At 44.3% G+C, this 15595-nt stretch overlaps 1 protein-coding gene across 1 annotated transcript in view; it reads left to right on the top strand.

Moving 5' to 3' along the window:
• Positions 1-15595, top strand: part of VWA3B (von Willebrand factor A domain containing 3B) — a 234457-nt gene that overhangs the window by 70259 nt on the left and 148603 nt on the right. The window contains 1 exon segment of the mRNA XM_057558670.1: positions 10142-10267. Within this exon segment, the coding sequence (XP_057414653.1) occupies positions 10142-10267 (126 nt within the window).

The following is a 15595-nucleotide window of genomic DNA, read 5'->3' as shown; positions in this document are numbered from 1 at the left end:
GCAGTGGTACATAGGATTATACTGCGGGGCCCTTTCTGGGCATGACTTTCCCCCACTTCCCTATTGTCAGGTTGGGCGCAGTGAGAGGTGTGAATGGTGCAGGAATATTTGTCAGTTGGACATGGTAATTTTCAGTTCTCAGAAGCTTTCGTGATTGGATGGGATGGATTGTTCTGCATGGGAGCTGGGTTATTGCTGACTTGGGAAGGAACTTTAACTGCTGGTCCTTTCCAGGGACTGTATCTTTAAGGGGTACAGTCCTAATTCCATGGGAAGCTGCTCCTTAAGTTAGGAAAGCCTTGTGGGCCCAGAGTGAGGGGTCTATGTAGTGGTCTGGGGGCTCCCTCTCAGGAAGGAAAAAGGCTTCTGATCTCTAGGGTTCAGAGCAGACCTCATCTTTTACTTTGGTTTTTCTCTTGCTGTTTTGTCCTAAAAAATTTAATTAAACTGAAATAGTAAGTATGGACTGAGAAAATCACATTAGAGTAAAATTTTTCACTGAGGGCCTGTCATCAGCCTAAACAAAAGTCAATAATTTTGGCATTGATGTGGCTAGCTCGAAATCCGGACTCATTGGTGAAGCTGACAGTGGGCTCATTTTCCACGCCAGGCTCTTCAGAATTGAGAATGCAAGACATCCAGCAGTAGGATGAGCACCCAGGCTGATGGCCATGGTTGGAGCTCTGAGCTCCCACTTCAAGCCAGAGCTGGTATCTTATACCAGAGGAGGAGGAAGGGGAGGGGAGGGGGAGGGAGGGGAAGGAAGAAGAAGAGGCAGATGCAGACACTTGAGGGACAGTCTTAACTTTAGCGTGTTTCCTATATACAACCACAACCCACACCTCAGGACCCCCTCATGGTTCCAGATCAGGGTTGGGCAGCTCAACACCTTTCACTTCTAGCCCCATCTCCCGCCATCAGCCATCATTAGTAGATCTGTGATCGCCTCTTCCTTCTGAGCCTGGGCTCCCCTCGGCCAGCTCTGCCCAGCATGCTGGCCAGCCTCTGCTCCTTGAGCAGAAGCGGCAAATAGGGTTCAGTGTGCTCATCACCATATTTTGCTCATGGGATAAGAGAAAGACTGCAATGAATAAGTAAAAAGGAGTGAGTTTTGGAAAAGATGAAAACTCTAATTTGAAAAGATACATCTACTCCAATGTTCGTAGCAGAACTATTTACAATAGGCAAGACAGGGAAGCAACCTAAATGTCCATTGACAGATGAATGGATAAAGAAGATGTGGTACATATATATGATGGAATATTATTCAGACATAAAAAGAATGAAATAATGCCATTTGCAGCAACATGGATGGACCTAGAGATTATCATACTAAGTGAAGTAAGTCAGAGAAAGACAAATATGATATCACTTATATGTGGAATCTAAAAAACTGATACAAATGAACTTATTTGCAGAACAGAAATAGACTCAAAAACATTGAAAACCCACTTATGGTTACCAAGGGGGAAAGGGTCGGGGAGGGATCAATTAGGAATTTGGGATTAACAGATACACATGACTATATACAAAATAGATAAACAACAAGGACTTACTGTACAGCACAGGGAACTATATTCAATACCTTGTAATAACCTATAATGGAAAAGTATCTGAAAAAGCATATACACACACATATATGTATAGTATAACTGAATCACTTTGCTGTACGCCTGGCATTGTAAATCAACTATACTTCAATTTTTTTTTAATGGGGAAAAAAGGAGTGAATTTCAGGTAATAGGAAAAGACAGTGTTTTTCTGAGAGTGTTTTTGTTTGTGTCCAGTACTCCTGGCAAAATGGTGTTAGAAAATCTGTTCTGCTCAACGGTATTATTCTGAAGTCCAAAAATGGTGTAGCTGTAAAAATTTGGCTGCTTCTGCCTTTGGAAACTGCAATTTTTTTGTATGTTGGTGGAGAAAAATGCATGAACGAAACTCAACATTACAAAACCAAAATCTGTTTGTTTTAAGGTATGTTCAGGCTGACAGGCTTAAGGAGAAAAAACAACCAAGTCCTCATTCTTGGAAGACACTTGTGATCTTTAATTAGATATTTAAAGTTTTCTGGCCCATCACTCAGGATTGGCTTGGCTTGGCTTTGTTTCTAAGCTCTAATTTAATATAGAAGCACTGACTGGTGCCTGTTTATGGGTTACTGAGAGCAGTTCTCTCAGAGGTCTCCTTCCTGCTCCCTAGAACTCAGTTTAATTCAATGGATGGAGCTGGAGCAGCTGCACTTCCAAAATTGTTGCCGCATTACAGTTTACAAGGTTGAGACTTTATCTCCGAAGTCCTGCTCCTTCTAATAATGGCTTGCCTTGGATTTCTTATTACTGCTCTGAGACAGTCCTCTTGTTAGCAAAGCATTTATGAAACGCCTTCTGTGTGCTTCAGTGTCTCACTAGGGGTGAGGAGGAGATTCAGAAGGAATAAAAGACAAGTTTCCTATTCAGGGAACCCTAAACTCTTAGGATATCAATTATGCTTCTGCTTGATGATTTCAAAAGTTGCTCCTTCACAAAAAGGAGGGGATATATGTATATGTATAGCTGATTCACTTTGCTGTACAGCAGAAACTAACACAACATTGTAAAGCAACTGTACTCCAATAAAAATTAATTTAAAAAAATAATAAAAGCGGGAAAAACAAGTTGCTCCTTCCCATCACAACTGCAGGATCTCAGTTTAGGATTTAAGAATTGCCCACCTACACTCAACCCTCTTGTTCCCTTAGTTCAAACCTTCACCTAACGGTTAGGAAGGTCTAGTTTTCCCCACCAGAGAGTAAGTCTCTTTAAGGGCAGGGACCCCCTGTATTTTTTTCCGCCATAGTGGTTTTAAATCCTGGGTTCCTTGCTTATTCTTAGCCTGTCACCAGGACCCCTGCACTGCTCGCTGGAACCCTCTCTTGGCACCGGGCAGTGGTGGGCTCAGCCCAGTTCTTTAGTCACCAACATAATCAGTCTCTTAGAATCACACTGAAATAATCAAGTGGGTTCAGACATCCTGCATCACCTAACAAAACATGGAAGCATAGAGAAATCTCTGAAAAATCTTTTAAAAATTAAATTGAATTACTAGGAAAAAAGAGCTAGTGTAGATTTCTGATTACATTTGAATACGCTTGTTCTGATTTCAAGGTGAGGGATCTACTCCACATATATTATTTGAAAGTGGAGCATTGTGCTGAGCTCTGGGGTTGCAATGATGAAAAAAAGGGAGTCCCTCTCTTCAAGAAGCTGATGTTCTGGAGCAGCCTACAAGGTGTCAGGGATACACCACGGAGAGCAGTTACAAAAAGGGATAAACGTAGTTCTGTCCTCAAAGTAATAACAGTTTGATAAGGGATGCAGTATGCCAGTAGTAGAAGCTCAACACTGGAGAGCTCTCAGAGTTAGTAAAACCCATCGGGCCTGCCTGTGGGTGACTGCCGATCCCAGCGCAGGTAGATTACAGCTAAGCCAGCCCGTGTGTGCTACAACTCAGTAGAGTGCAGCATTAGGTCCTGACCTTGGTGTTACAGCTCACCAACCATCATCGTCTACAGATCAGAATTACAAACTGGGTGGTTTCCATACCAGGAAGAGATGAGCCTATAAGCCCCTTGAAGGAAACTAAAAACAACCAGTACATAACAGATGAGGTTTGCTTACACAAATCCTGCATTGTGGTAATTTTTGAGGATATACAAGGACAGTGCTCCACATGGAAAGAGTATGGGGAGGGGGAGTTGGAGACAGACAGAGCCAAGGCTGAAGCCTGACTTCATCACTTGTTAGTTGTGTGGCCTTGGGCAAGTTCCTTAATTTCTCTGAACCACAGTTTGCTCATCTGTTAAGTGGGAGTGATGAGCCCTACTTGGGTGATGGTTGTAAGAACAAATGAAGTAGTATGTTTAAGTGCCCAACACAGTGGCTGGCACATAGTAGGTACAAAGTCAATTTTACTTTCCCCCTCTTCCTCCTTCTTTACGTATCAGCAGGAAGCAGCCATTATGAAATACATCTAAAATAAATGACACTCTTAGAAATAGTAGAATATCATGAACCATATTAATGAGAGTGGCCTGGAATGGGTATCTGGAAGATGGTATGTCAAGGACTCTGACACCTTGAAGGTCAGACACAAAAAGAGCTCTGACTCTTTAGGAGCACTTCTTTAGGGCAGAAACAGGGACATCAGGGTATTAGAATATTGTTCCCAGAAATCACCCAACTTTGTTTTGTTTTTTCTCCAAGCATATGCTGGATAGAAATAATTTGCGTACATGCCTGACTTGCCTAAGAGACTAAAGCTTCGCAAACTTTTGTTGCAAGAGAATCACGGGGATGCTTGTAAGAGTACAATTTCCTGGATTCCCACCCTCGGAGTGAGTCTGGGGTGTGGCCTAGGAATCTGCATTTTGATAAGCTGATTGGGGGTTCTGACACAAGTTCTGAGGACCACACTTTGGGAAGACCACCCTGGAGGGGGAGCCTCTTCAAAGCTCACACTGTTTCCTGTTCACTCTGTATTTCCAGTGCCCAGATATCATGAGCGTTGGTTGAGTTTTGTTGAAGAAATGAATGAATGATGATTCTCCGAGAAGATGTCCTGTTGTGAAAAGGATATTTTTAAATGATTGGCTTCCTGGTTTCTAGGTTTGTCTCTTGTGAGTTTGAAGAAATAATGAGTCTCCTAAAACTTACTCATTCCTGAATGACCTAGCAGAGCTGGGAAGAGACCCCTCTATGTCCCTCTATGTGAGCGAGACCCAGTCCCCAGTAGACCATGTGACCTACCATCCCAAAAACGGGTTTCCACTGAGGGCAGGAGGCAGAGCAGATGCTAGCGTGGGACCGCCCCCGCAAAACAACAGTCCTAGCCTTACTGTTTCTCTCTTGATTCAGAGTTGGTTGATAGAAATCAGTGAGCAGCCCTGTGAGCATCTTATAATTCTTTTTGGGCACTGTAAGTCCCTTAGAACCAAAAGAAGTGCAGGCCTTTTATGTGATTGGAAAAGCTGGAAAAAAAAACTTTCATAAATTTGCTCTAAAGGAAACTCATAAAGTTCCTTCGAATTTACCATTTCATTGAAACACTTACCTTTGAGTTGGTGTCTTCTGAATGGCATTAGCGATTCTAAATAGGATAGATTTATCCAACTAAACTTTATTCATGGGCATTTTGGGCATTTTCTCTTTAGATATTGCTTCTCTATTCTTGTGCCTGTGTCTTTATCACCTGTTTGCTAGTAGCCCCCAGAGTCTGGGGTCATGCTTCTTACTGAGTTTTGTGGAACACTTGCTCTCTACCGTGGGGAGAAGAGTTATGGTTTATATACAGGTTTTCTATGTGAATATTGGACAATTAGACTGCATTCCATTTGCATGTTACAGTGTTACACTTAGAAGAAAGAGGCCCCAGGAGATGGTACCATAGCCTCCTATTAAGAATTGTCCATACTTGATATTTGAAACTGCTTTTAAGGCATCATGATGTTTGTGAAACACATATATTCATTGTCCCAAGAAAACGTTAGACATTTATCAAGATGGTGAAATGACTCTATTTGCTTTAAATTAATTAATGGTTAATTCCCATAGGGTGAGACTGAGCAAAATATCTTAATATGTCATTTAACACAAGGAACTGGGAATGCTTCCATTACAACAAAAACTACTGATTTCACCACTTTCAATCCCTTTATGGATGTAATAGACACACTTTTACCAGATGCATATTATAATTTTAGGTCTCTGGGGATTTTAATTACCTCATTGTTCATTATTATTTTTAAATGTTATATCACTTTCTGAAAATAGAAGTGCTGTGTTTTCCTGAAAATACTGCCTTTTGTAGTCATGTTCAACTCTTTCAGATCCTCAAGACTGAGTAGGCATTTAGGGCTCAGGCAGTGAGCAGAGTCTCCACCCAGGGGGGCCAGTTCTTCCCCCACGAGTCCTGGGCGATGGGGAAAGGGCCACAGCAGGACCCAGGGGATGGTCTGGGATTCACGGTTGCTGAGGGTGGTTTTAATTTAATTTAATAGCCCTTCCCTTCCTGCCCCTGGTATAGCTAATATTTCAGATATGGGGGTGGGGGGTAGGTACCTTGCCTTGCTGTGGCACGAGGACCTAAAAAGAAATGACTTACTGCTCTAGGGGACGTCACTGTTAATGTCTGGAACATAGGGCATAGCCATATGCTCAAATGATGTAAGTCTGTTACATACCATTCAGAAGAGTTTCTTGCATTATTGGGGGTTGTCGGTTATGAGACAGAGCAATCCCTTGAGGAAAGAACGCATTAGGTGCTCCGTCATTGTTTCTTTGTAATAAAGAAAAATGAAAAGAAGGAAGGATAGGAATCCTTACTGGAAACCCTGGATCCTGTGCTGAGTGCCGTGGAGAATACGAAGAGAGAAGAGACATTCTGCCCTTGCAAACACACACCGTAATCCGAAACAGCAGGCTGATACTGCAGGAAAGCTGTAGATCACAGCTCTCGGCCCCAGGATGGCCCTGGACCCACGGCTGAGTGGCGAGCTGTGTTGTAAGCAGCTGCTTACCAAAAATAAAGCCTCGTGTTTGCGAAGGATTGGCTTCAGTTAGCCTGGATTCAAGGTCTGGATACGCTAATTCACCATCCCCGGCTGACGCTTCTGTATGCTCTTTGGAATTGGAGGTTGGCCTGCCAGGCAGCCAGGAATTGCATATGGCGCCGGCCTCTTTAATTGCGTGTGGCCTGAGAGTGTGTCCTGGCAGCAGAAGCACCGAGAGCAGTGGTTGTGGCTGGTTCATTTCATGGGAATTGAAATGGAGCAGGAGGCAGATCGCTGTTTCCTGGGGGGGCGGGGCAGAGTTTGATGGCGGAGGCAGGCTGCTGCCTTGAATGAAGGGTGGGGCTGGGTGAGTGCAGTGGAGGGCTCCGAGCCCCCTGATAGGGAGCACGGGGGAGCGCAGGGGCCCTGGAGGGCTGGGAGGACGGTGCCCTTACTGGGTTCATGGTGGCAGACTATTAGAGGGGGTGTCATGGCGGGGGCCTTGGACCCTGGATTTGAATGCCAGCTCAGGGTTCCCTGGCAGTGCCCACCCACCACATATACTAAGTGCTCCACAAATATTTGCCACGTGAATAGATGAATGACTTGGACTCTGACAACTGGACTTTATCCTACAAGTGAGACAAGGAAGATTTAACAGGGAGGTGGTGTTTGGCGGCAGGTGGGCTCTTCCCCTGACACATCCAAATGTATCTGACCTGGGTCTCATTCGTATGTTAAACAAGCCAGTCAGTACCGGGTGTTAACAACAAACAGCAGCTTGATGTGACATCACCTCCAGCTAGTGTCAGCATTCCGTGAGCCTTCAAGTGGTTACCACAAGGCCTGTGGGGGATGTCAGGGGTTGGTGTGGGAGGGGGCAGTTGGGGTTGGAGGATCTTTTAGGTCACCTGGGTGTCTGTATGAGGAACCATATCCTGTCTCTGTGCGCGGCAGGATCCGCTGTGGTTTCATCTCCTTTCTGGTTTGGCCTGGAGAACTTCAAACTCACAAAGCTCTCTGAATACTGAAATCTCCTGTGCCTTGTCCTCCGCGCTCTTCTGTTTCCAGTGGGGCTGGCCCCTTGGCTGCAGCTGTCTGATTTCCCAGCTAAGCTCCTTAGAAGTGACCCAGATAAAAATGGCAGCCCTTCCTGACTGCCTGTCGAATAACTTGAAATAAAACCTCTGCCTTCTAAGTTAGGCTTTTTATTGCCTGTGGTTTTTCTTGTCTGCTAGCTGGTTTTGTTTCATTATGTTTTGTTTTTAAAGCAAACCAAGTTAAATGGGTAGTTTTGAGTTGTTTTGTTTTCTGATCACCAGCGGTAGGAATCTGTAGCTGCCTGATTATAACGACTAAACCAGTGGAGTGAGAGTCTGATGACTACTTGCTCAGGAGAGCACATCCCAGGTCACTGCTGCCCCTTAAACGCACTTTCCTGTCCTTGCATTAGAGAGCGGCAACTGTATTTCCTTGGAAGTTTTTCCTTTGAGGCTGAAGGAGTAGTCTACTCCTTCTTAAGATGTTACTGACAAGCTTGAGGGAAATGGAAAGCCTTGACTCATTTGAAACTTTTAAAGAGAGAATTCTGCTACTTAACACCTCCAGGCTGAAGCAAGCAGCTGGAAGCCAGTTTTGCTTTCACAGGGTCAGAAAATCCTGTGGGCTCCAGGTTTGCAATGGGCAGCAGCCTGCGATATTTTTGGAGTTCCAGCGTGGAGCTGGGAACTCATCACGTTTCACTCCTCGGGCTATTGATGGCTGTGGAGCCCTGGTGGCCATCCATCTCTGTCAGGGCTTGTCACTTGCCTCTTAATAAATATAGCTATTAATACTCTCTCACTTGATCTCGCCTACTTCAGGAGGGCCAGAGCTCTGGTTTCCCTTAATTCCGCCCCACCCTTCTGGACTACATTTTAAAAGTCAGAAACATCAACTCTGGTCTGCCCTGGTAGCTTAAGGTCAGTCTTTTGGCCCAGGGTGGACGAATCTCCTGGGGCGGCCCCTACACCTGATGGCTATTCTCTTTCTCTGTGGTTGTGGGATCTCAGGCATCTGTGGACTGTTAAGTGGGATGCCATCAGCAGCTTGGGTAGGGACCTCTATAAACCAGCCGTCCCTTTTCCAGGACACCTAATCAGGGTGGCTGAGTTGGTACAGTTACACCAACTTGGGTTTGACACCCTGCTCTGCCACTCTTGAGGGTATGACCTTGGACAACTAACTAGCTCCCCCTCAGTTTACACAGCTGTGAAATGGGGACAGGAATAGAATTTGCCTGGAGAATTGTTGTGAAGAGAGATGAGAAAATGTTTCGAAAGGCCTAAGCACAATGCCAGGCACATAGCAGGTACCCCAAAAAGGTATTTCTCATTAGAGAATCGGGACTCAGCTTACTTAAGTAATAGCAGCATCAGTGCTCTCTGAGCCGACTGTACACAGTCTGTGAAGTAGATTTCTTGTGCATGTTTGTTTTTAAATAAACTTTTATTGGAATGGAGTCTTTAAAACTAGAGAATACGTCTGCTAAATTCTTGTCTGAACAACCTTTTAGAAGCACCCCAGAGCAAGGACTCCCCTATAGCCCCCACGATGCCATGAGTGGTGCCAGGCTGGTGGCTGGGCCCGCGGCTGCCACTGAAAATGGGTGAGTGGCATCTTCTAAGCATGGTTGCCTGTTGGGGTCACTGCTGGCCTTGTATGCACAGCAGGCTCTGGCGGAGAGAACTGTAGGTTCACATACAGTTGTAAGAAATAACAGAAATGCCCACATGCTCTTTACTGGGTTTCCCCCATGGTAGCATCTTGCAAAACTATAGGACGGTATCACAACAAGGATGTTGATATTGATGCTCTCAGGATACCACCCCAGGTTCCCGCGTGTTGCATTTTATAGTCATACCCATCCCCCTCCTGCTCCTACACCCTCCTTAACCTCTGGAAATTACTAATCTATTAGAGCCAGGATCTTGGTGGAGGCAGAGCCTCTGTCCCAACCTTGGACTTCTTACCCATGGGATGAACGTCTATTGACTGATTGCTAAAATGATATAAATATCTATATTAATTAAGCCATATCATTTAAAAAATGTCATACAGCCAAACCAAACCCTTAACTGAGACAGGAGAGGTCCAGAAAAGGAGGCCAAAGAATTGTTATTACATTAGGGAAAAACAGAGTTGTGAAGGTGGTTTCAAAGAAGCAGGAAATCTCGGCTTAATCAAGAAAGGTGAGGGGTTGTTACTTTCATATACCATTGAGTTTCCCTTGCCCACAGTGATCACCCTGGCTTTTATTGGGTGCTTTTGAATATTTTTATTCTTTATCTTATTTGAGTATTATCAATAAATTCATCTTAAAATATCCTGGCTGCCACAAATATTTACTTTACAAGGATTTATTACCTCCTAAAGTCTGCATTTATGATTTCTTGAGATGACAGCATTTTCTTAGGGATTTCACTTCTGAATCTCAAAAAGACATTAGTGGGGAGAATGGAAGTTGATGTTCAGAAATATTCTAGAAACTTGGCCAGGGTGTGCCAGGCTTGCTAGGGCCACCAGAGTGTTCTGGGGCCTTCCACAGCTGCCTGCTCACACGTGTTTCCCTTCCAGGAGCTGGGGTCAGAGAGGACGTGTTTCTCATCTGGAGGGAGATGCAGGAAGCCAGCAGTACGTTGGCCCAGATCCAGAGTCTGGTGGCTGAGCCTCCCAATACCGACGTGACCACAACAGACCACGGTGAGCGTTTACGGGCACGAGTGTAAAAGAGTCATAACTGCTACTGATTGGGGATGGGGGCTGTTTCCATGTTCCTTACCAAGGAGAGCTCCTTAGCCCAGCTCCTGAGGGGACTCTCCAGAGCTCTGCTGTGCTGTGTGTGTGTGTGTGTGTATGTGTGCACATGTGTGTGTCTGTAGGTTGTCAAAGCAAAATCAGAGTTCTATTCAGGGACTATTGCAAGAGGGGAAAAGAGACCTCAGTATGGAAGTGGGCTCAGTTATGAATAAACATGGACCAGTGGGGATTTACAGCCAAGGAGCAGGGTGGAGGGTTGGTGGGTGGAAAATTACCGAGAAGAAACATCAGGGTTAAAAGGGGATTTCTGGCTAAACCTATCTGACAGGATTCTTGCTGAAGGCAGGCTGGGGTGATCAGACATCACCTGGGGGACAGTGGGGTATGAGGAATTTTCTCAGGTATGGGGGATCCTGGTGAACTGTCTTCGCAGGATTTTTGCTAAAATTAGGCTATGCAGAGACAAACACGGAAGTCCATAGGTCAAGATCCAGTTGAAAAGAGGATTCAGAGGAGCCTGAGTTTGGAGTGAGAAATCTGGTTGTAAATCCCAACTGCATCACTAGATTAGCCTGAATCTATCTCTTTGAGCCTTAATTTATTCCCCTGTTAAATAATGATAACATCAGTCTTAAGAGACTGTTGTAAAAATTAAGTAAAATAATGCATGCTTTGCACCAAGCAGGTACTTGGTAAATGTTAGCTCGATTTTTTCTCTTTCACAGTTAGGGCAGTGAGAATACTGATTCTTCTTCCTGAGTTCTTGAGTTAGTAAAGGATTTTCCTCTGTAAGGGACTGGTTTCATTTAGGGAACGGCTGGTAATAACAATAGTTAACAAAGCACATACCTTACATGTCAGGCACTGTTCTAGGCACTTCACAAGTATTAGCTCATTTCATCGTTACCACAATCTTATAAGATACCTGCTACTTTTATCTCCATTTAAGGTTAAGTAACTTGCCCAAGGCCACGCTAGAAGTAATGAAGCCGGGATTCAAAACCTAGTTCCTCAGTAAAAATACTGATGTCTGGCTCCCAGCCCAGACATTCTGATTTAATCCATAAAGGATGCAATCTGAACATTGGGAGTTTTGAGAGCTCCCCAGGCAATCCTAATGTGCAGCTAAGTTTGGAAGCCCCTGCCATGGTGTATTGCCTCCTGGTACCCTGCCTGTGTTACAGAGGCATCAGTGGGGGAGGAGAGCAAGAAGGCCAGGCTGGATGGGGTCAGGGATGCAGTTGAAGAGGAGAAGCGGGGAAGGGGACATGAGTAGAGGGAGGAAGAGGTAGAAGGCATGGGTGAGCTTGCCCTGTGTGACTTAATAAATTCCTGGCAACAGTGACTTTTTCCTGTGAGTGGGTGTCCTGACTTGGGTCTTGGGCAGCAGCAACTGCAGTTGCTTCGCCAGGACCAGCTGTCGGGGGTTTCCAAGGAGGGGCCCAATCAGGCTTGTCTGGAGGGGCTGCTCACTTGTAGTGACACCCGTCCCCCCCTCAGCGTGAGCTTAAAGTCAAGAACTCAGAGAGTCCTCTGTCATCCTGAGAGAATGAAAATGAAGCAGGGGACCTGGGATAAGGCAAACATTCATGCCAGACAAATGCTGCTAAGGTGTTTATTTGTGGGAGTGCTATGGACTGAACTCTGTCCCCCCAAATTCAGATGTTGAAGCCCTAACCCCAGTATGTCTATATTTGGAGACAGGGCCTTTAAGGAGGTAAAGTTACATGAGATCGTAAGAGTGGGGCCCTAATCTAATAGAACTGGTGTCCTAATAAGAAGAGAAAGAGACACTGGAGACCTCTCTCTCTTCACACATCACATGAGGACACAGCCAGAAGGTTGCCATCTGCAAGCCAGGAAGAGATGCTTCACCAGAAACCAAACCTGTAGGCACCTTGATCTTGGACTTCCAGATTCCAGAGCTGTGAGAAAATAAACTTCTGTTGTTTAAGCCACCCAGTCTTCAGTATTTTGTTATGGCATATTGAGCAGACTAATAGAGGGAATATTGAGGCTTGGGGTAATCTTGAGGGTTAACAGAAGGTTTTTAGATGTTGTTTCTAAAGGAAACAGAAGAGCTATTGGCCTCCGTAATCTTTAGAAGGATAGATTGTCATCCCTTTGTTTCAATCTAATACACACACACACAGAACTAAAAACCAAAATAACTCCAAGCATAAGCTTTCAAAACATGCTTTTTTTTTTGGCTGCATTGGGTCTTAGTTGTGGCGCACAGGCTCTCTTGTTGAGGCGCACGAGCTCAGTAGTTGTGGCACGTGGGCTTAGCTGCCCCGCAGCATGTGGGAACCTAGTTCCCCGACCAGGGATTGAACCCACGTCCCCTGCATTGGAAGGCGGATTCTTTACCACTGGACCACCAGGGAAGTCCCAAAAAATGCTTTAAATGTACCATTTCTATTCTTTTAAAATTTATTTAATTTAATTTATTTTTATTTTTGGCTGCGTTGGGTCTTTGTTGCTGCGCACTGGCTTCCTCTAGTTGCAGCGAGCGGAGGATACTCTTCGTTGCCGTGCACGGGCTTTTCATTGTGGTGGCTTCTCTCGTTGCAGAGCATGGGCTCTAGGCGCATGGGCTTCAGTAGTTGTGGCACGTAGGCTCAGTACTTGTAGCTCGCGGGCTCTAGAGCGCAGGCTCAGTAGTTGTGGTGCACGGGCTTAGTTGCTCCGCGGCATGTGGGATCTTCCTGGACCAGGGCTTGGACCCGTGTCCCCTGCACTGGCAGGCGGATTCTTAACCGCTGCGCCACCAGGGAAGTCCCTACCATTTCTATTTAAAAAGGAAAATTTGGTCAGGACCTTTCCACTGTTGGATACCAAAAGAAGCTTTTGTAACCTTGCTTTGGCCCCAAAGGCCACACGTAGCATCTGACTTGCTCCTGTTGCTGCCCACAGCCCAGTGTTATTGAAGCAAAGGCTGTGTCAGCCTAAGACCCTGTGTCTGCTTTGTGTGAAGGCAGCAGCCATTTTTCATGTTTGGCTGCGCAAGGCCTGCAGGCCAGAGGAGATATGGTAACCATCTGGAGAGGGGAAGGGTAGGATGGAGGAGATCAGGTGAGCTGTCATTACACGTGGAACCTTCATGGGAATTAGACAAAGTCTTCCTTCCTGGACATAGCGGCCCCCACCTGCCCCCTCGGCTGGGTGCACTGGTTCAGGGACCAACTGGCACCTATAGGACCAGGACCGGGAGGGCAGTTTCTGGCAGGGATGACTCATCAGCCTGGTACCTGGAATAAGAAGATGGGGAGGCCACACAATCTGGCCGTTGGTAATTCTGACCTCTTTTAATTACCAAGAGCAGTGTATGAGAATTCCCTGAGGGAAAAAAAAAAACTGACAAAAATACATGAAACACTGGTTTTTAAAGGCGCTTGACACCAAGCAACAAAGGCCAGTGGTCTCTGAGATACAGGAAAATCCAAGGTAAACTCTGATTGTCCCAGTTTAATGCTTAGTGCTTTGAGAGAGTTTCCAGGCCATGGTGTAGGGAGAAGGATCCCAGGTAGAGCACAGCAAACTTCCAGGTTTGAGAGGTAGAGTTAGGAGTCCAGGGAGATCAAGATATCAAGATTTCACAGGACAAAGTACCAGAGTGGAGAGAAGTGCACAGAGAGAGAATTCTGGAAATCTGCAAAGAGCCCCTCTTGTGATTTCTGCTCAACATTGATCATTCTATGAGGAAATTAACTGAGGCTGGGGAAGATCCATTGGAAAGAATTAGAAAGAAAGGGTTTAGAGCTCACACAGGACCAGGAACAGTGCCTGTTCTTACCAGTCTGATTGGAAAAATGTATAAGTCACAGAGCACTGGGTAGACTACTTGGGAAGGTCTTGCCTCAGTAATGGGGACTGGCTAGCCTTAAACTGAGCTCTGGGCCCTTCTAAGAAATCATCAAAGCAAGACATGGAAGTAGAGAGTTCTTTATGGGTAACTTAACTGCATCTCAGAACAAAGCTCAAGAAGATTTATAAGAATATAAAAACATCCAGTACCCAACAAGGTAAAATTCACAACAATTGGTATCCAATCAAAGTTTACTAGGCATGAAAAGAAGAAACTGACACAGATGTTAGAATTGGCATAAAAAGACATTTAAACAGTTACAACTGTATTCCATATGTTCAAAAAGTTAAGTGGAGACAGGGAAGTATTTTAAAAAAATACACATTGAACTTTTAGAGATGAAAATTTTAGGGAAGAAAATATCTTACTTGAAAACATGCTGAATGGGATCAATGGCAGATTAGACATTGCAGGGAAAAAGATTAGTGATCTTGAAGACATAGAAATAGAAACTATCCAAAATGAGACATACGGAGAAAGAAAAAATAATAAATAACAAACAAATAAAAACAAATAACAAAAGCGTCAGTGAACTGTAGGACAACTTCCAGTAAACAAATATACATGTAGATGGAATTCCTGAGGAGAGGGGAAGAGGGAGAACAGAAATACATTTGGAGAAATAAAGATTGAAAATTTTCCAAATTTGATGAAAGTTATAACTTAGAGATCCAAGAAATTCGATGAATGCCAAGTACAAGAAGATGAGGGGAACTGTACCAAAGGACATCATAATCAATTTGCTTGAAACCACTAATGAAGAGAAAATGTTAAAAGCAAGCAGAGCAAAAAAGACATTTTCTGTAAAAGGAACAGAGATAAGCATGACAGCAGATTTCTTGTTGCAAGTGAAAAGACAGTGGAGTCACATCTTATTTTTTTTCATTCAGTACCTTAAACTCTCAATCTAGAATTCTATATTTTGTGAAAATATCTTTCAAAAACAAAGGCAAAATAAAGGCATTTTCACATGTACAACAGCTGAAAGAATTTATTATCAGCTCATCTGCACTGCAGGAAAAGTTAGAGGAAATCGTTCAGGCAGAAGGAGCATGTGATACTTTTATATGGAAAGAAATGAATGGCGATATGGTTCTACACAAAGGGATTAAGGACACTGGAAATGACTGCATTGGTAAATAGGTGATATTTTTCTATTCAGATACCTTTAAAAGACAGTTGACTGTTTAAGCAAAAATAATAACAGTGTACTGTGGGGTTTATACCATGTATATAAAAGTTAATTGTATGACAATAGTAGCATAAAAGGCAGGAGGGGAATAGCAGCATTATTCATAAGTTCCAAAGATGAACAACCCAAAAGTCCACCAACAGATGACTGGATAAACAAAGGGTGGAATATACAGACAGTGGAATATTATTCAGCTTCAAGAAGGAAGCTC

This window comes from Balaenoptera acutorostrata, chromosome 12 (assembly GCF_949987535.1).
Source record: "Balaenoptera acutorostrata chromosome 12, mBalAcu1.1, whole genome shotgun sequence".
NCBI lineage: Eukaryota > Metazoa > Chordata > Mammalia > Artiodactyla > Balaenopteridae > Balaenoptera > Balaenoptera acutorostrata.
This window is presented reverse-complemented; position numbering and strand designations above follow the sequence as displayed.